The 19,914-nt window shown below is 39.7% G+C and overlaps 2 protein-coding genes and 5 non-coding genes across 10 annotated transcripts; 1 reads left to right on the forward strand and 6 right to left on the reverse strand.

The window, feature by feature from the left end:
• The first annotated feature begins 864 nt into the window (after window positions 1–864).
• On the forward strand, window positions 865–13,218 carry RFC4 (replication factor C subunit 4). Of its 2 annotated transcripts, none has more exons than XM_016200080.2 (11): window positions 865–1,112; window positions 2,310–2,452; window positions 4,505–4,583; window positions 6,375–6,454; window positions 8,534–8,653; window positions 10,051–10,194; window positions 10,374–10,494; window positions 11,413–11,538; window positions 12,722–12,802; window positions 12,875–12,991; window positions 13,072–13,218. In XM_016200080.2, exons 2-11 carry the CDS (start codon window positions 2,322–2,324, stop codon window positions 13,165–13,167), a joined length of 1,095 nt encoding a protein of 364 aa, XP_016055566.1. In that variant the 5' UTR covers window positions 865–1,112; window positions 2,310–2,321; the 3' UTR covers window positions 13,168–13,218. The 2 variants fall into 2 exon arrangements, with proteins under 2 accessions (XP_016055566.1, XP_016055565.1); XM_016200079.2 differs by having other exon boundaries at window positions 865–1,095.
• A 2-nt stretch (window positions 13,219–13,220) lies between these two features.
• Window positions 13,221–19,524, reverse strand: EIF4A2 (eukaryotic translation initiation factor 4A2). 3 transcript variants are annotated; one of them, XR_001602245.2, is made up of 12 exons: window positions 19,426–19,523; window positions 18,580–18,625; window positions 18,360–18,492; window positions 17,942–18,081; window positions 17,009–17,177; window positions 16,789–16,898; window positions 16,404–16,547; window positions 15,950–16,087; window positions 15,616–15,705; window positions 15,314–15,393; window positions 14,743–14,853; window positions 13,935–14,025 (listed from the first exon to the last, which is right to left on the reverse strand). XR_001602245.2 is itself a non-coding variant. In XM_016200076.2 (11 exons), exons 1-11 carry the CDS (start codon window positions 19,452–19,454, stop codon window positions 13,881–13,883), a joined length of 1,224 nt encoding a protein of 407 aa, XP_016055562.1. In that variant the 5' UTR covers window positions 19,455–19,524; the 3' UTR covers window positions 13,221–13,880. The 3 variants fall into 3 exon arrangements, 2 of the variants coding, with proteins under 2 accessions (XP_016055562.1, XP_016055563.1); XM_016200076.2 differs by lacking the exon at window positions 14,743–14,853 and having other exon boundaries at window positions 13,221–14,025; window positions 19,426–19,524; XM_016200077.2 differs by lacking the exon at window positions 13,935–14,025 and having other exon boundaries at window positions 14,353–14,853.
• Window positions 15,448–15,587, reverse strand: LOC148092912 (small nucleolar RNA SNORA4). The gene has a single exon (XR_015714713.1). It is a non-coding gene; the product is annotated as a small nucleolar RNA SNORA4 (small nucleolar RNA).
• On the reverse strand, window positions 15,769–15,900 carry LOC148092913 (small nucleolar RNA SNORA63). The gene has a single exon (XR_015714743.1). It is a non-coding gene; the product is annotated as a small nucleolar RNA SNORA63 (small nucleolar RNA).
• Window positions 16,179–16,356, reverse strand: LOC148092914 (small nucleolar RNA SNORA81). The gene has a single exon (XR_015714747.1). It is a non-coding gene; the product is annotated as a small nucleolar RNA SNORA81 (small nucleolar RNA).
• On the reverse strand, window positions 16,616–16,742 carry LOC148092915 (small nucleolar RNA SNORA63). Its single transcript, XR_015714744.1, has one exon. It is a non-coding gene; the product is annotated as a small nucleolar RNA SNORA63 (small nucleolar RNA).
• On the reverse strand, window positions 18,183–18,250 carry LOC148092916 (small nucleolar RNA SNORD2). The gene has a single exon (XR_015714726.1). It is a non-coding gene; the product is annotated as a small nucleolar RNA SNORD2 (small nucleolar RNA).
• Window positions 19,525–19,914: the final 390 nt, after the last annotated feature.

Genomic DNA, 19,914 nt, shown 5'->3' on the forward strand with positions numbered 1-19,914 from the left:
CCATATGCACGCAGAAGGGGAAAGAGTCCTGGCCGGTGTGGCTCAGTTAGTTGGACGTTGCCAAAAGGTCGCCTGCTGCAGCCCCTGTCAGGACACACACCCAGGTTGTGGGCTCCATCTGGCCCGGGGCATGCAGGAGGCAGCCGATGGATGTTTCACTCCCTCCCCTCTTTCTCTCTCTCTCTAAATCAATAAAAACATACTAAACGAAAAGCGGGAGGAAGGAAAGACATTTTCTTCAACCTTTTCTGCCCTTAAAGCACGCTCAATTTACTCCGTGATTACCAGGCCAAAGGTAGGCCAAAGAGGGGATTAGGGATCCTCAGGGTGCCCTCTTCTGGCGAAAGACCGACGCCACCCTCCCTAAGCACCGTCCTTGGGGCGAAGCAGGTTGAAAGCCGAACTGTGTCGCCTCGGAAATGCCAGCGAGACGCCCCATTGGCTTGAAGCTCACATTGCATTACAGGATATGCAAGTTGGAACCCAAAGAGGGGCGGACCTCTTAAGAACTACGGTGAACGACGGGATTCTCGGATTCTCAAGGCCCGCACACCCTCCCCACCGCCGTCGCCGGCGAGCGTGAGGACCCCGCCCCGCCCACGTTCGCTGAGCAGGTCGGGTCCGCGGGGCCCGGTCTCCCCCACACGGTCGGGTCAAACGCCCTTGCCCCGCAGTCTCCAGCGGGAGGAATGCACGGGGACAGGGTGGCATCATAGTTACACTCCACGCATCCCTAAAGGCCTGTGCGTCTTCTCGTCTCTAAAACAAAACGGAACGCGTGAAAGCGGCTCCCTTAACCCGGGCCGGAAGCGCGGGGCCGGAAGTGACGCATGCACCTGCGTATTCCCGCCCTGCCCTTCGTCCGCCGCTCTGTGGCGGGAACCGAGGCGACTGTGCTGACAGCGGCAACTCAGTCACCCTGTCGGGCTGCTCGGGGTTCCCAGAGCCTCATAGTTTCAGATTGGGGAACGGAGCTAAGGCTTCGATACCGCTTCGCCCTTTCATCGTCCCGGAAGCCCCAGGAACGAGCCGGCCGCGTCCTCGCTCCCGAGACGAGCGTCCGAAAGGCCCAGGCATCGCCCGAGAACGCGCGCGGTGAGCCGGGGTGTCAGGTGACCGACCAGCCCGAGAGGTTGCGGAGGTTGCCTTCGCCTTCCTCTTCCTCCACTACTGCGCCTGCGATTCCCCGGTCAGGTCTTCCGCCCACGTCGTGGCGCGTGCGGGGCTGGACCGCGCTCCCGCCCCGCTACGCCCTGCCCCCTCGCGACCTGGGGGCACAATGCGGCATCTCCCGGAGTCCTGCTCGGAGCTGGATTACTGTTTAGCAGCCTGTGGCGGAGACGGAGGAATCCAACGCGTTAAAAACCTTGGCTGTTTACAGATATTAACAGTTTATTTTGTTTATTGAGTATATGCCCATACGTCAAGCACAGAACTTTGTGTTTGTACAATTATTTTATTTAGCTCAGTTACATTATGAAATAGGCCTTAGCTCCTTTTACAGAAGGGCAGCCTGTGTGTCATAAATGATAATTACGTCATCAAATATTATGGAGCATCGGTCTTAGACCAGTCAGTGCACTAGGCCTTGGGGATATAGCAGTGAAAAATAAAGAATTGCCACCAAAGCTGGGGATTTTCGGACAAGCTAATGATGCCTTTTTATGCCTAAAAATAGCCTCCTGTTTACCTGCATGTTAATAGTGGTTATCTTCTGGGTGAGATTTTGTATGAATTTGTAAAAGCCAGGCTTTTCCGCAGTGTTTTGATTTCTTAAAATGAGCAAAAACGGCTGTTTCCATTTTAACAGCGGATGCCCAGATGGTAGGACTCTCCAGTAAAACAGGCTCTTGAGTGGAGCTCTAGGCCCCCCCCCCCCAAAAAAAAGTGAAGGTTTTCATTTGTGGTCCTAGCTCTCCTAATTGCCGAGTCTGTTCCAGAGTCAACTAGAGCTAGGCCCATGACTAAAATGGAAGAGACGGTAGAGGCCCATGTAGAGTTTGGCCATTAATGACATCATATTTATCGAAATGTTTGGAACTGTTAAAAAAATTTTTCTGACATAAGATTTATCTTTATTCTGTAACTCCTTCATTGTAAATGCATTTTGATTTCCTTAAGCACTTTGGCCTTTTTTATGTCCCTGCAGTCTTTGGTACAATGCATTGAGAGGGTGCTAGCTCATGGGGTGATGTCCTTTATTAAGTAACTATTTGAATATCTTTGCACAAACTTAAGTGTGCTTTCAGGCTGTACTTCCTCATAATGGCTTCAAAAGAGCTTTATTTTTCTGTCTTGCACTTGGTCAGGGTGAAGTAACCATGCAGGCATTTCTAAAAGGCACATCTATCAGTACTAAACCACCAGTGACCAAGGATCGAGGAGTAGCTGCCATTGCTGGAAGTAGTGGAGAAAACAAGAAAGCCAAACCTGTTCCATGGGTGGAAAAATAGTAAGAACTCTTGTGTTTTTGTTGAAATAGCTAATAAATTACATTTCTAATCAGTGTTGATCTTTTTTTTTTTTTTTTAACCTAAGGGGGGATGATTTGCTTGGCTTAGATGTTGTCCTTAAAAATCACTCAATTATGTTAATAGAACCTTGGAACTGAAAGTTACCTTAGAATGATCTAGTTTAATTCCCTTATTTTACGGATGAACTAAGTCTTCTCTATAACTCAGGTACAGTTTTAGGGGTTGGGATTATAGCATTGAAGAAAACAGAATTTTTTTAATAAGCTGGCATTTGATCAGGAGTTCTACTTAAGTCCAAATAATCTGTTTCTCTTTCATTACTGATAGGTGGAAATTGTTGAGTTTTTGTTTTTTATACGTTTTGGCAAAAACAATACTTTGAAGTGGCACTTAAATTTCAATCAGCTAAGTGGTATTATGACAAATAGTAGTTGTAACCTGAGGGTTTACAGATTACTTATAGGCCAAATAAGACCCTCATGTTTTGTTTGGCACTGACAATTCTTTTAAAAATGGCAAATTTCACATAAAAATCTAGATTTTTTTAAATTAAAAAATATACAAGGGGAGAAAAAATATCTAGGTTTTCAGCCTCTCTGGAGATTAGGCAACACTAGGTGCAAATTCTCACCTGACAACAGTTGGATGGACTTGGATACTGCTCCTCATTTTGGAAAGATCGTACGTTCCTCAGTACACCATAGTCCCTATTTTCTCTTGCCTTATACTCTGCTTTCTTCACTCTTGTTGTCTACTTGGCCTCTGCGAATATTTGAATATAAAACTAGTTTATAACATACACTGGTTTTCCTAGAAAACATTATCTAACATGAAATTCATGTCTGGCACTGACCCGATTCATTAGAAAAATATGACTGAGAAGGAGTTTTGATTAGTAAACTAAGCACAAAGCCTAATCTTAGGGTTGGGAATATAACTGTTCTAGCTTCTCTTAAAATCAGTAGTTAATGATTTAAAGTGAAAATTATATGTTATACTTCATATTGGTTAAACTTATTTTGAGCCCTCAATGAAGTGAATAGATATTCATTTTTTTATGCAGTTGAGTAATGGAAGAAATTTGTATTAACCAATTAACAATGTAATAACTATGTTTATGTAACTGTATTAACCAAAATAGTTGCCTATCCTTAGGTTACTAAATAATTCTCCCTTTTCAGCTTAGGTGCATGATCTTGTGAAAATATAATATTCCTGCCTGGTGGGTGGCTTAGTTAATTGGAGCATCTTCCCTTGCACCAAAAGGTTGTGGGTTCAATTCCCATTCACGGCACATACTTAGGTTGTGGGTTCCAACCCCAGTCAGGGTGCCTACAGGAGGCAACCAATGTTTCTCTCTCACATTGATGTTTCTCTTTTTTTTCTCTTCCTCTCTCTCCCTCCTCTCCTGTCTGTCTAAAAAAGTCAATAAAAAAACATATCCTTGGGTGAAGGTTAGTATATATATATAAATAATATCACTTTATTTTTTTTTATTTTTTTTAATCCTCACCTGAGGATATTTTTTCCATTGCTTTTCAGAGAGAGTGGAAGGAGGGGAAAGAGAGAGAGAGAAAGAGAAAGAGAAACATTAATGTGAGAGAGACACATCGATTCGTTGCCTCCCTGGGGATCGAGCGTGTCACCGGGGTACATGCCCTTGGCTGGAATTGAATCCGGGGCCCTTCAGCCCATGGGCTGACACTCTAACCACTGAGCCAGACCAGCCAGGGTGTAAGTGTTCACTTTAAATTTTTAACTAGTTGGCATTTGTAGTGTAATAAAATAAAATCCTTTTGCTTAATTTATGTAAGCATAACAGATGCAAACTATGTGTCTAGAAAGTGAAAAATTACTTCACTCCTTTAGTATGTATTTGTTTAAGGTAAATACAAATGGGGTTTCCACCTACTTCCAATTATGAAAGTTTCATTTCATTACCAATATATGAGAATTATCATCGGTATTTTAGCAAAAAGAACACTTGGAGACTTTTCCGTGGGGTGTTTTTTTGTGTGTTTTTTTTACAGTCGCCCAAAATGTGTGGATGAAGTTGCTTTCCAGGAAGAAGTGGTTGCAGTGCTGAAAAAGTCTTTAGAAGGAGCTGATGTGAGTAGTAACAGGTGATGTTTAATGTCATTGGGAGATTTAAGACTTAATTTATTCACCCTTTCCTTCCTTTATGACCCCCCAACCCCTTTAAATACTATGCTGTGTATACAGTGGGCTCTAGATGACTATTTGTACAATGAATGATTAGTTCAACAAGTATTTGTTGAACATCTCCAATTCTATCCTATGGCATTGTTATATAGTACTCATATATAGACCATTGAGCGAGACAGACTGTGGATCCCTTTACTCATGCACTTTTATTTTGATAATCTTAAAAATAAAGGAGCCTAGGAGTGTTTTTTTTGGGTTTTGTTTTTCAGTGAATCTCATAGTTTGTATCTTAAGCTACTTGTTACCAATGTAACAGTAATAGTCTTCTAATTGATATGGTTATCTATATGTTGATTTATTTGTTTTGCATATATTGAGTACTGCACAAGATGCTGAGAGTACAAATGTGAAAAGAAAAAAATGATTCTTGACCTTCTTATGCTTACTATCTGGTAAGGTAGACAGGTATTTTACAATTAAACCCAATAGTTAAATAAATAATAAATAATTGCTAATTGCATCCAGTGCAACAAAGACTGATGAGAGATTAACGGAGGAGACCCATTTTAGATTGGGTTGTCAGGGAAGGCTTCTGACTTGTAATGCAGTAGGAATTGGCCAGGCAGAATAAAGGAGTCAGACCCTAGCTTGTAGGGGACAGCATATGTGCAGGCCATAAAGTGTTTAGTTACTGGAGGTCATTGTAAATTGGAGTCTAGAAGGTAAGAGAAGCAGTGAGCAGATCATGGATGTCTTTGAAGGCTATGGTAAGCCAACTGATTTGTCTGCTTTTGTTTTCCTACGTGGAGTATGAAGCCACTGAATAGTTTTAAGTAGCAAGAAGATTGACTTTGATTTGGGTGAAGAATGAACGGATGGGAAAGGGTGGAATGTGGGGGTTAGGCAAGAGTAGAAGCAAATAAACTACTGCTTAGTTTCCTGTGTGCAGTTATTTCCCTACATGAAAGGACATACTGAAGAATGTACGGTTTTGTAAGAGAGCTCATTAGAATTTAGTACGTTTGTTAATCTGTACCACAGATCAGTTGCCTGCTTGTTGAGCTGCCAAGCTAGCTAGACATAATGTATAAAAGAAGAAAACAGTTATTTAATCTTACTCTTTCTTTCTCTTATAAATTCTCCCTGATATATGCAGGCATTCTACAGGGTACATGATCATGATGTGGAGTGCTACCTGGCATTTAATACATATTTAGCTCTTTTAATGTTTCTTTTCTTGCAACTTCAGCTCATTCAAAGCCCTACTATGTCTTTTCACTCCTTTTTCCTCATTATTGGCCAAATCCAATTATTCCTTTGTTCTATTACCTCTTTGAAATAACTGACATCTTTTAAAATATAAAATCTTGCCCAATGCTGAGCAAAGGGGTGGGATAGAGACCTGACAGAAGCCTGGGATTCCCTTCAGAAATAAAAGGTTTCTAATTTCAGCTTTGAAAATTCCACCTAAGTAGATTAGGTATAGGGCAATCATAAATATGATTCAGCTTAAAATATTAGAAAGACATGCTGGGGAAAAAGTCATAGTATTATGTGGAAAAGTGGGATTTAGAAAGTGTGAATGCTATGATACCAGTTATATTAAGAAATCTGTTTATTAAGATACTTGTGCCCTCTCTATTGGGAAAATTATTGCACTGTTCCAGACATTTCCAGTCTTCATTTATTTGTGCCAGAGTACAATTTTTAAAAAATAAAATTTAACCTCTACAGCTCCCTAATCTCCTGTTTTACGGGCCACCTGGAACGGGAAAAACATCCACTATTTTGGCAGCAGCTAGGGAACTCTTTGGGTAAGTTGAAATAGCTCTCTTTTTTAGGCTTGACACTGAAAATCTCTAGTACTGCTTTTCTTTCTCTAAAAATTTGCCTTTGGTTTTTCTGTGAAATTGTTGGGTTTGTTTTTGTTTCTGAATTTTTTATTAATCCAGCGGGCCCATTTCCAGTTCCTCCTCTCCAGTAAATTAGCTTGTCTACATCTTTTGTAACCTTCATTCTGAACCTTATTCAAATGTTTGAATATATTACACACAGGGAACCTGGTGATTTTTTTAAATCCTTACCTGAGGATAAGTTTTTATTGATTTTTAGGGGGGGTGGGGGAGGTGGGGAAGGGAGAGAGAGAATATTGATTAAGAAACATTGATCCATTTTCTTGGTATGCACCTCCACCAGGGATTGAACCCACAACCTGGGTATGTGCCGTGAGTGGGAATCAAACCCACAACCTTTTGGTGCACGGGATGATGCTCTAACCAACTGAGCCACCAGGCCAGGACGTGATTTTTTTTTTTATTATGATTTGGGGCCCAGAAAACCCAACCTATCTCCAGTCACGTCAATAGTTTTATCACACTCCCTTAATGATTGTGTTCACGTCTGTGTTGTGTAATCAAATCTGTTGTGTATGATACTACTGACCCGCACCACCTCTTCTTGAGTTCCTTCTTGCTCTGGCTTTCCTAGGCCCTGCCTCTGGAGTGGCTAGGCCAGCTCCTTGCCCTTGGGCATCCTGAGTGTAAGCAGAGTGTGCAGTAGCTGATGCAGTATGGTTCCAGGTACAGCAGAAAATCTCTGAGCCACCTTCCAAGAATTCTCTTCCCAGATCCTGTCTTGGCTTAGCCAACATCGTCTAGGAGCCCTTTACCTATAAAAGATACCAGCCCAGGTCTGATACCCATGCAACATGCTCCAACATAGCAATGGTATCTTGAATTTATCCAGAATTTTTATATTAGGATATGACCAAAGGATACATCTGAAATCCTACATATGAAAATAATTAGATGCCTCTGCAACCACCAAATATGAGAAGACAAAAGTTGAAGCTGCTGTGAACCTAATATTGTATTTATTTGACAGGAACTTTTGTTTCTTAAGGAAATTGTAAGGTTTTTGATTATTCCACAACTCCTCAGTTAGAACCAGCCTTAGCAATGTAGTCATAATGAAATTATTAAGTAATTTATTATTAGTTATTCTAGAGTAGGTCAGTATAAATTATATAACTTTTAAAATATCCTTTTAAAAAGAATGCTTGTCCTTATAGAACTAAAAGAACTTACTTTAATTATAAATTTTAAATTTAATAGTATATGTGGTTTTAAAATAGAAAACATATGCACAGTTTTATAAATGTTTATGCCCACAGAAAAAATACTTAGGATATTATGCCATTTAGTAAAAATAAAACAAATCTAAATCTAGGGGTTTTTTTAATTTAAAAAATATGTATAAATATGTAGAAAAATGACTGGAAGGAAGCTTTCAAAATAGTGCTTTGGGTATGCCAGTTGTTTTAGTTATTTTTTAATTTCTCATATTTTTGCTACTTTTAATAATTTTCTTAAAGACTGACTTTGAAAAAAACTATTCATGTTCTAATCTAGTAATTTTCCTTATAACAAGCTACCCTATGGGGATAATTCAAAATATACTATATTGCAGCATTATTTAAAATTGTAACATACTTAAAACTATCTAAATGTCTAACAATAGAAGGATGCTAAATAAATTAAGTAAATGATGGTACATTCGTAGGATGGAATGTCACATAGTTATTAAAATGGTATTTCTGGAGGTTCTGATGACATGGCAAGATGGTTATGACACGGTACTAAGTAGAAAATTGATTTTAAAATTTTATGCATTATGTGAAATCCATTTACCTATTTTTTTAAAAAAAGCATGGCAGAAAGCCAGAATGTTAACTGCATGTCTCTGCAAAAGAGAAAATACAGAAGCGATTGTGTACCTTCTATTGTTTAGTAGGTGGATTTTAAACTACCGCAGAATGTGCAGATGTTAAAATGTGGTTAATCCTGTTACTTACATGCTCTATGATGTTTCATATTTGCTTCATTTTGACATAGGCATGAACTTTTTCGATTAAGAGTTCTTGAGTTAAATGCATCTGATGAACGTGGAATACAAGTAGTTAGAGAGAAAGTGAAGAATTTTGCTCAATTAACTGTATCAGGAAGTCGTTCAGAGTAAGTAAGCTTATTCCCTTCTCCATACCATGTCATTGTATATGTTTAAAATACAGACTTCTGCCAGATTTACAACTCCTTTTTCATGTTAGATCATATTTTTATCTAAATTATTTAAAGCGAGAAATGACCTTTCCATTATAACTAATTTTGTTTAGCTGTCAAGGGTTTTCCATTGATATTTTGTCTGAAGAGTATTTATTAATCAAATGTGATAGTGTGGTGGTATATATGTAACAAAAATCCTAACTCTTGCTATTGTGTTATTAAAAAAAAATCAGCTATCTTAAGCTTCAGTGTATATTTCAGTTAGGGTGATCAGATAAGTTCTTGTCTAAACTGGGATGCTTTTAGAGTGAAAGGTGGTATTATTAATAATTAAATAGGACTGCCCTGAGTTAAACCGGGATGTTTAGTCAACTGCTAATACTCCTTAGGTGGCAAAGTTTCAAGATTAAATTTTTGGTATCTGGTATGTATTTGAATTTATATCAGAGCACACATTAAGAATTTGTAGAAAGTGTATGACTAATTTTTTATATCTACCTTGAACTGACAATGTATATAAATCATATATCTGATAAGGCACTTAAATCAGGAATATATAAAGATCTCTTACAACTCAATAATAAAAAGACAACCCAGTTTTAAAATGGGCAAAGAATAGACATTACTCCAGAGAAGATCCACATGTAAACATACTTATCAACATCATTAGCCATTGGAGAAATGCCATGCAAAACCATGATGAGATGCCACTTTACACTCACTAGGATGGCTATAATAAAAAATACAGAATATAGTAAGTATTTGCAAGGATGTGGAGAAATTGGAACCCTTATACCTTGCTGATTGTAATGTAAAATGATGCAGCCACTTTGAAAAGTTTGGCTAAGAAGTTAAACATAGAGTTGCCACATGACCCAGTAATTCTAGCCCTAAGTATACCCACAAGAAATGAAAACATGTCTATTCAAAACATGTACACAAATGTTCATAACATTATTCATAATGGTCAAAACGTGGGAACAACCCAAATATCCATCAACAAATGAATGGACAAATAAAATGCAGTATATCTATTTGCCATATTATTTGGGATTAAAAAGGAATGAAGTACAGGGATGAACCTTGAAAATACTATGCTAAGTGAAAGAAGTCAATCACAAAAGACAATGTGTTAGATGGATGTCATATGATTCCATTTATATGACTGTCCAGAATAGACAAATCTGGAGGCAGAAAGTAGAGATGATGACTGCCTCTGGCTCAGAGAGTTGGAAGAGAAGAGGAGATTCCTAATGAGCATGGGGTTTCTTCTTGGGATGATGAGTATGTTCTAAAATTAGATTGTGGTGATATGTAAATTAGCACTTCTATGTGTTTTTCTGAATCAGTGGGAAGCCATGTCCTCCTTTTAAAATTGTGATTCTGGATGAAGCAGATTCTATGACCTCAGCTGCTCAGGCAGCTTTAAGACGTACCATGGAAAAAGAGTCTAAAACCACCCGATTCTGTCTCATCTGTAACTATGTCAGTCGGTATGTATATTGCCCTAAAGATAGATGCTGTGCAGCCTTATTTTGATAACCTCCAGTTAGGGAGAGAAAAAAAATATTTCAAGGCTACATTAATATCAACTCCATCAAATCTTGATAAAAAATGAGTTCTTTGGGAGAAATCCTTTAGACACTGACTTGTTTTTTCCAATATTTTACAGAATAATTGAACCTCTGACCTCTAGATGTTCTAAATTCCGCTTCAAACCTCTGTCAGATAAAATTCAACAGCAGCGATTACTAGACATTGCTGATAAAGAACATGTCAAAATTAGCAATGAGGTAATTACTAATTATTATTATTAGTTATTTGATTACTAATTCCTTTGATGAATGCATATGAAGAGGCCCCGAAAGGAGTCATATGTGTGTTGCTTCAATTTCTGATGCCAATTCTTCAGGCAGTTAAGCTAAATGAACAACAATTGAAATGTCTAGGAATTACAACTTCAATTTTTCTCTTACTATTAGAAGTTTATTATCAGTATTTTAGTGACCCAAAACTGGGGCAGATTTCATACATATAATGCAAATTCTGCAACAACAGATCTCTGTATAATGACAAGATGCTAGTCTCCTAGCTAATAACTCCACTTCAAAAACTGATTTGGGCCCTGTCAGCGTGGCTCAGCAGTTGAGCATCGACCTATGATCCAGGAAATCGAGGCTCGATTCTTGGTCAGGGCGTATGCCTGGGTTGCATGTCAACTCCCAGCAGGAGGCATGCAGGAGGCAGCTGATCAATGACTCTCTCATCATTGATGTTTTCTATCTCATTCTCTGCCTTCTACTCTCTGAAGTCAATAAAGATATATTAAAAAAATAAACAGATTTGGTATGATAAAATTCTGGTAGTGATGGAATATAAAGGTCTCTTATTCATTATAACAGAATTTAACCATAATTTCAATTTTCTTTTGTTTATTTAATCAAGGAAGTAGGGTAAGTATAGAACATCTCTGCAAATTTCTTTCAAAGGAAAGAGATCTGTATCCTCCCATTGGACTGAGGCTGTCTACATGAATTCTGCCACTATAGGACTGATAATATTCCCTCAAAAATGGAGAGATTTTATTTCCCCCCACTAACTCTAGGCTAAAATGTAGTGCTTTTCACTTTATTAAAATCAAAAAGCCTTAATTGGTCATCATAGATTAAAAAACACACACTCATACACATACAAAACCTTTTTCTTTTCAGGGACTGTCTTGTCTTGTTAAAGTATCAGAAGGAGACTTAAGAAAGGCCATTACATTTCTTCAAAGTGCTACTCGATTAACAGGTGGGAAGGAGGTCACAGAGAAGGTGATCACAGACATTGCTGGGGTAAGAGCACTAGTTACTCTGAAATTCTTTTAGATTACATGGCTTTTCGAAAATTTTCATCCAAGCATATACAGAAAGCTTCTTATGTGCTTAGTCCATTCAGGTTGCTATAACAAAATACCATAGGTTGAGTGGCTTACAAACAACAAATTCATTTACTAGTTCTGGAGGCTGGGAAGTCCAAGGTCAGGGTGCCCACAGATTCAGTTCTAGTTCATGAGTTGATCGATGGCCTATATCTTCTGTGGCAGAAGAGCGCTCTCTGGGCTGTTTTATGACACTAATCCCATTCATGAGGGTTCCACCCCCATGACCGAATTGCCTCCCAAAGGCCCACGTCCAGATGCCATCACTTTAGATATTTTAACAAAGATTGGGGGAGGGGGTTACATTTAGTCTAGAGCATGTGCCAAGTACTGAGCTAGGAACAGTATACTTAGTATCAGAATGTTTCAGGAATGTGGCAGTTAGGCTTGATACCCCTTTTCTTACAAATGGAATCTATTCTGATAAAGGGTCATTAGGCACATGCATATTCAACCTAGAGAAATCTTTTATTGGAAGGGCCACACGTATCTTTGAATACTCCTCTCAGGCCATATTGCATTTTCATACCATAATGAAACAGCGTTAGTCCCCTTTTTCTGAGTATTAAGAGATTTTTTTAAATCAAGTCTCTTCAGTGGCATCTTGACTTAGGAAAAAAGGTACTTTCCCTTAAAATTACTTTGATTTTAACCACTGCTCTGAAGAATGATAGCCTCTAGGATATTGGCCAGTTAAAGCCAGTGGGCCCAAACTTGAGAATGTTTAGAAGCAAAAGAAATTTTGTGTACTTCACAAGAGCCATTCAAGGATTTTAAAAGTCAAAAATGCATCACCTTTATTGCATAATAGTGACTGGATTCATGTACTGGCAGAGCTATCTGGAGAGGATTATTTCAAGTCCAGTAGCTTTCTGGATCACCTCAGGAGCCCAGAATTCAGCTTAAGGCTTAGAGATGGCCCTTTTCTAGTTCCTTGCATTCTCAACTCTGGATTCACAGTACCAGGATAGCAGATTATGTCCTATGTAAGGAAATGTCTTTTTACACAGTGGACCAACCAAGCATGGAACAGAAGGGAGTGGGCCTGGGCTTGGCAGAGTAACGTACAAAATGCTTTTACAAAAATATCCTCTTAGGTAATACCAGCCAAGACAATTGATGGAGTATTTGCTGCATGTCAGAGTGGCTCTTTTGACAAACTAGAAGCTGTGGTAAAGGTAAAGTTCAAGTTACTTTACTACTTTGGGGAAGAGAAAATTAAATGCTGACACCATTTCATTTTGTTACAGGACTTAATAAATGAGGGTCATGCAGCAACTCAGCTTGTAAATCAACTTCATGATGTTGTTGTAGAAAATGATGACCTTTCTGATAAACAGAAGTCCATTATTACAGAAAAACTTGCTGTAAGTAGGCACTGTTGTACATTTCAGCAAAATATACCTGAAAAGAGAAATTTACTAAACACCTTTTCTTTATTTTGTAGGAAGTAGATAAATGCTTAGCAGATGGTGCTGATGAACATCTACAATTGATTAGCCTCTGTGCTATTGTGATGCAGCAGTTAACCCAGAATTGTTAAAACTATATTCAGTTCATATCGGGGCTTTTAATAAAAAAAATAACCAAAGCACCTTTAAAGTGAATATACAATTTATTTAACATTCAAACTTCATTAAGACATGTGCAATATGGCAATTTTACTGGGGGTTTAACCCTACCTAGGATATGATTGCTTGCTGGGGCTTAGCAACAGGGTCCAGTTCACACTTAGCACTAATTAAATACTTTATTGAATAAATACAATACCAAACAAAATGCATTCAAATGCTTTCTAAAAAAATAAAAATTAAAAAAAAAAAAATCAATTTTAAAGGCCTTCTATTCAGGCTAATGACAAACACAATAAAGGCAGATAAGCTAGTTTAACATAATTGGCTGATTTTATACAGCACTTATATCTTTTAGTCCACAAGTATATTATTAAATGATAGAGAACATCTAATACAACCATTTCTACAGAACTAGGAAATAAATTTCTAAGAAAGAAAGATTTTACAGACCCCATCTTTTATACCCAACCCCAACAGTCTAACTCTAAAGAGGATAAAGCCAATGACTTTCCTCACAAGAGCTCACGACTAAAGTCGCTTTGCTATCAAAATCTGTATTTCTGATCCGTTATGAGCATTGAGACAAGATTCAAATATTCCCAAAGAAAGAAGCACAATGCACGTTGTGATCGCCTATTCAGCAACAGCGAGCACTGCATTCAAAACTATCTCATCCCAGGAATTAAATAAGGTCAGCCACATTCATTGGCATTTCCTCCACTGTAGTATTGTAGAAAGTCTCAATGTCCCGAAGAATCCTCTTGTCTTCTTCAGTAACAAAGTTTATAGCCACACCTTTCCTCCCAAATCGACCCCCTCTGCCAATTCTGTGTAAGAAAAGAAACCAGCAATTAGAATGTTACTTCTAACAGAATGCATGAACTACTGAACATGATGATCCACTTGTTAACCATCAGCTGCTGTTTACTTATCAAGGTTATAGTTCGTGCTTCTAATTGGAGCACTATCTGCTAATCAATATCTAGAGAAAAAAAATCTTCCTTTGCAGTTAGTGCCAAAAGGATTCAAAGCTTGTCTTGTCTGGCTGCAAAATGAGATTTTATCAGGTGTCTTGAGCATTATTATTTTTAAAGCAGATGACAGTATTGTGTTTGGGGTAGTGAAATTAAAAAGCCCATACCAAAGTGGGCCAGCCAAGAGCAGAAGTCAGCCTGGGACAGATGTAAACACACCAGGGATAAAACAAAAAAGAACAGTTATGTAATCCATATCCGCGAACTTCTGGAACTGTAAACTGTAAATACAAATGCTGCAAGGTTAACTATTGCCTAAACTTACAACTTTTTCCAGTGGGAAAACAAGTATTTGGTATGGTAACCCAAACTCATCACTGCTTTTTTGCTCAGTTTCACACGTTGTAACTCAAATTACTCAAACGTGTTTACCTCCAGAACAACTTTCTACCTTCCTGATAGAAACCAGACAATACAAACCACCTAATAGGCTAATATACAAAAATGCCTTGGCTGGAACAACTTAAAAATATCAAATAATCATGACAAAAGAAAAACAAATATAAATACCGACTCGCTCTTTATTCAAACAGTGTGCTGTTTCGCTTATGATTCCACGTCCTAAATTACGTCAACGCCGTTTCTGAGTGCCATCTCGTCATCAACTGCTGCTATCGACTCCTGTATTTTTTAAAAAGTCTTTTTTTACATCATATAACAAAGTACAATTCAATTTATTTAGGGATAAAGCCACTATAACTAAACCAGGGACTGCTCAAATTGCTACCAGACGACACCAAGAAAAATCCCAACTATAGAGTAATCACCAAGAAAGCACATGGACACACAAGAGCATCACTAAAAATAAAGCTCAAAAATAAGCTAAGACCAACAGATCTAAAACAATCTAATCCATATGTATGAAAGCCCACAATTTGGGCAACATTTACAACTGTTTTCCCACTGTGCATGACCAGTCTTCCCAAGTACAATTTTTAATTTCATCTTACCAAGTTACTGTGTCTATAGGCTGAGCCAATTCCCTGATTTGAGGTTACCTTTCACACAAATCGGTCAGAAGGAAAGCAATACATGAACTCATTTTACCAAAACAGTAATAGTCAAGGTGCCATCTACTCACCTGTGAATATAGTTTTCACGATTGGTAGGTAGATCATAGTTTATAACCAATGAAACTTGTTGCACATCAATCCCACGAGCCTGAAACATAATGTATGATGTTCAAATTCTAATTGATAAATTAGACACCTATGTAATGTAGGCCACAGAATAGTAGTGAACTATAATGTTTAGTGATATAGCCCACTGTGGAGTGTGGTCTTCTTTACTCTCCCAAATAGCCCAAGCTGGTAAAGGTTATTAAAAAACCTTCCCCCCAAAATACCTTTTGGTAGATTAAAATGAATAGTAAGACTTACTTACCAACAAGTCAGTAGTGATCAGAACACGGCTTGACCCTGATCTGAATTCCCTCATGATAACATCTCTTTCCTTCTGGTCCATGTCACCATGCTGCAATTTAAAAAACCTTCATTCAAGAATCACCAGTCAAATCAATTATCTAATTTTAACAACATGTATGAGACCAAGCGTCCCTGGCTGCTACAGGAGTCTAGCAGACAGGTATAGTTAAGAAACAACTTTATTTTGAGCAGGGGGAACGACAACACAGCACTTAGCAGCTATATTGTAGTCTGAATCCTGCTTTAATGAAAAGACATTCTAATTACCATTACTAAAGCAGAACACCTCTTACCAGAGCAGAAACTGTGAAGTCCCTGGCATGCATTTTCTCAGTGAGCCAGTCCACCTTGCGCCTTGTATTGAGAAAAATAACAGCCTGTGTAATCGTCAATGTCTCGTACAAGTCACAAAGTGTATCCAACTTCCATTCCTACAGTATTTCAAAGAAAGAAGTCATTAAAACAATTTTGTTTTCAACTTAAAATCAGTAGAAAGTCACTGTTAGGCTAGGCTGTTCGAACACATGTTGCACCAAATTTTAAGACAAAGGACATTGGACATTAAGAAAGAGGTCCACCCCAGTCTTTATCATCTAGTGCCGTTACTGTTCTTCTTGTGTGTACTCTGCTAGCATTATTACAAAAACCAAGATGTGATCCTAGCTTCTGCAATTTTAGCACAGTGCTTATACAAGAAGGTAAAAAACCTGGCTACATTTTTTATGTGTAATAAATTAGACAAATTACCTCTCTTTCAACGTTAATATAAAACTGTTTGATTCCTTCAAGGGTCAATTCTTCCTTTTTCACCAGAATTCGAATTGGATCTCTCATGAATTTTTTAGTCACTTCCAACACATCAGTTGGCATCGTGGCAGAAAGCAACACAACCTTAAAAAAAAGACAGTGATGTTGTCACACAAGTAGTTAGCAGAACTTCTACGGTACTCAAAAAAACCATGTTTGAGACCAAGCGTCTCTGTCTAGCTATGGAATTGTGCTAGACAGAGATAGTTATGCATCAATTGCTTTAAGCAGGGGGAACGACAATAAAACACTTCAGTTGTATTGTAACAGTTCCTGCATTAAACCTAACCTCCAGCTATGGCGGAGGAGGTGAAATAAAGCTCACCTGAATACTTGTATTTAATTTTTGGAAAATCTCATAGATTTGATCCTTAAATCCCCGGCTCAACATTTCATCTGCTTCATCCAAAACAAACATTTTGATCCATTTTGGAGCTGTTAAAAAGAAAAATCATACTATCATCTCTAGAGATACTATAGATTCTCAGAGATACTATTATAGTTAAAAAAAAAAAAAAGTACACACAATTGACAGCAATACTTACAAAGATATCTTCTGTTTAACATATCAAACACTCTCCCTGGTGTACCAACAACAATATGTGGTGCTTCAGCCTGCAGTTTTTGCATTTCATTGCGAACATTGGTTCCACCAATGCAGGCATGACAAGTTGCTCCCATGTAGTCTCCAAGTGCCAGAATTACCTTTTGGATCTAAAAGGCAAAAGCCTCAATTACCCAACAGAATTACAGACTGTGACTAAACTTGCAAAGCATAATGGCAAATATCTGGTCTACAAACAGCTTTTATGCATGCATAGCACTTAACTACTTCCAAGCTCAGAATGCAGACTGATCTGCTTCAAGATAAAATTCCCTTGAAATGTCCTCTTGTGCCTTGTCACACTTGGGATCCTACTGCCCCAGGTACCAGCTAGATTAATTAAGAACTAAAAACATGTCCTTTATATTCTTCGTTGTGTAGAGAGATGTAAGTACTGGATCAAGCTCGGCAAATATAGCTAAGACAAATTGTTGATACTTTAATTTTTCCCACAGGGCAGTGACATATATAATCTTGACCTCAATAAAGCCTATAGTTTTATTAGCAATGTACACTTCAAAGCCTACATTAGCAGTGAGTCTTTAAAACATATCATGCAAAAGATGATGCATCACAAACTAGTAACATGTCACTGCAGTTTTCATGTTGCACAACTGCATTCAAACTTAAAATGAGAACAGACCTAGTCCACCCTGAATAGAAAGCTTTAGTTTCTCCATCTATTATATAACCCTGCAAACACTATTTGCACACCCAGTTCCTATTTAATTCTTAATAAAAACTCCCTGCATGCATGGACAGTTAAAAGGAGGGCTCTGATAGGACCAATTTACACTAAGTTTTAAATTCTTCAGTTGTGAAACCTGAAACCTATGCAACACGCAAGCAGTTTTTTGAACTACACTATCAATACCTGTTGTGCCAGTTCTCTGGTGGGGGCCAATACTAGTGCTTGGGTCTCCTTGAACTCAATCTCCAACTGTTGCAGGATGGAAATAGCAAATGTGGCTGTCTTGCCAGTACCTGACTGAGCTTGAGCAATCACATCATACCCTAAAAAAAGTAGGATACATATTTACCGATCCCACATCAAACCGTCACTTCTAGTTTACACTATGTATTCCATTTGGAACATGAATTACGCCCAAATAATCAAGTGATCAGCATGAGTATTCTCTTCATTTCAGGTCAGTCCCGAAAGATGATTGCCATCATTTCACTTTAAGGAATACAAGTAGGTACTAGTCCCCCAGAAGTTATTTTCCCTTTTATGGTCCAGGTCTATGTAAAACAATGATTTTGTTTTTAAAAATGCCAATGAGTCCTTTTACCTTTAATGCAAGGAATAATAGCTCTCTGCTGAATAGCTGAAGGCTTCTCAAAACCATAAGCATAGATGCCCCGAAGAAGAGACTCCTTTAAATTCATATCGTCAAAGTTATCAACAATCTCATTCCAGTTGCTCTATAAAAAAATAAAAATCGAAAAGGGAATAAATAGGATGAACAAACTCACCTTTCCAGAGTTTCAAAATCCACACACATTTCTTACCTCGATGACACCATCGGGGTCCATTCCCTCTGGGCCGCCATGTTCTCTGCAGACAAAAAAGACCGCAGTTAGACAACATCCCTTTCCCAAGCCACCCAACTGCACGTTAGGGGGACAGCCCTTTACGACCTGTCAGGTCAGGCTACCCTCTCCTGCACGTGTTCCCTTCCGACTAAGAGAGCAAAGGAAGCTGCGGGAGCAGAGCACACAATTCATTTACTGCGCGCCCGCCCAAAGATTAAGAACTGGGAACCGACGGAAAAGCTCCGTGGACGCCGGCGCTCCCGTCTCGGCGGCGGGCCGTCTCGCGAGAGCTCCACACGCCCAGCTCCGCCCCTTACAATGCGCAAGCCGAGTGATTGACGCGGGCAAAGGCCTGGCGAGGGCTATGCCAACGGTTCACCGGGACCCCGTCGCCGGTCCGTTCTCGGCGCACCTTCGGGCCGCGTCTAATGGGCGCTGTCGCCCTCCCCCCGCCCCACTTAAACATTAGCACTCCAACTCGCGCCGTTGGCCGCAAATAAAGGTTAAGGCTGGTTACACTGGACCGAATACGGACTGCGCCACGGCTTTAACCAAATGTCAGCTCCGTATGGGCATGGGAAGCGGCCGGGACGACAAAGCGTCTTCGGGAGAAGACACCACACCAATCCGTCTTCCTACCCTTGCCGGTCTCCCTGCAGCCCGGGGCCCTACCCATCATGGAAGCTTCTCGAAGGACACAGGGGTACCGTACCCCAAGGAAACGCCTACGAACCCGAGTTCCCTGCCTCCACGCCACGTACTACAACCTCCAATGGCGCCACATGACCTTCACCAACGAGCACCGCGGAAAAAGTGCCGTACCTGTTATAATCCGCGGAGCCACCAGACATGTTCCGAAAAACCACTCAGCGCCCGACTGAAAAGACAGCGGGACCGTGCCACCCGTTTTTTATAGCCTCGCGGCCGGAACCCGTTTTCTGCGGAGGAATTTTCTCGTCGCTCTTCGTTAGCTACAAAATTGTGGTCCTGGGGTCCTTACCTTAGAAAATAGCCTAAGCAAGTTGGTGGGAAAATCCAGGTTGGGTATTTGAAGATGCTATAGGGTCGCTGGAAATCCCAGGACCCTGGGGGGAGGATGGGACTCTTTGCTTGGAGGCGGAAGAATATTGCAGCAAACGGTGTCCACACAGAGGTCCCCTCCCACCCTGCTCCTACGGGGTTTCCGCGTCCCCGACGCAGAGGAGCCCGGCCGGACAGGGAGGCGGAAGCCCCGGCGCGCTGCGGGCGGGCGGGCGGCCGGGTCAGTGGGCTGCGCTGGGCGCTCGCGGTGGGCGCTCGCCGCCGGAGGGC

The sequence above is a fragment of the Miniopterus natalensis genome, chromosome 6 (genome assembly GCF_054644295.1).
Source record: "Miniopterus natalensis isolate mMinNat1 chromosome 6, mMinNat1.hap1, whole genome shotgun sequence".
NCBI classification, from domain to species: domain Eukaryota; kingdom Metazoa; phylum Chordata; class Mammalia; order Chiroptera; family Miniopteridae; genus Miniopterus; species Miniopterus natalensis.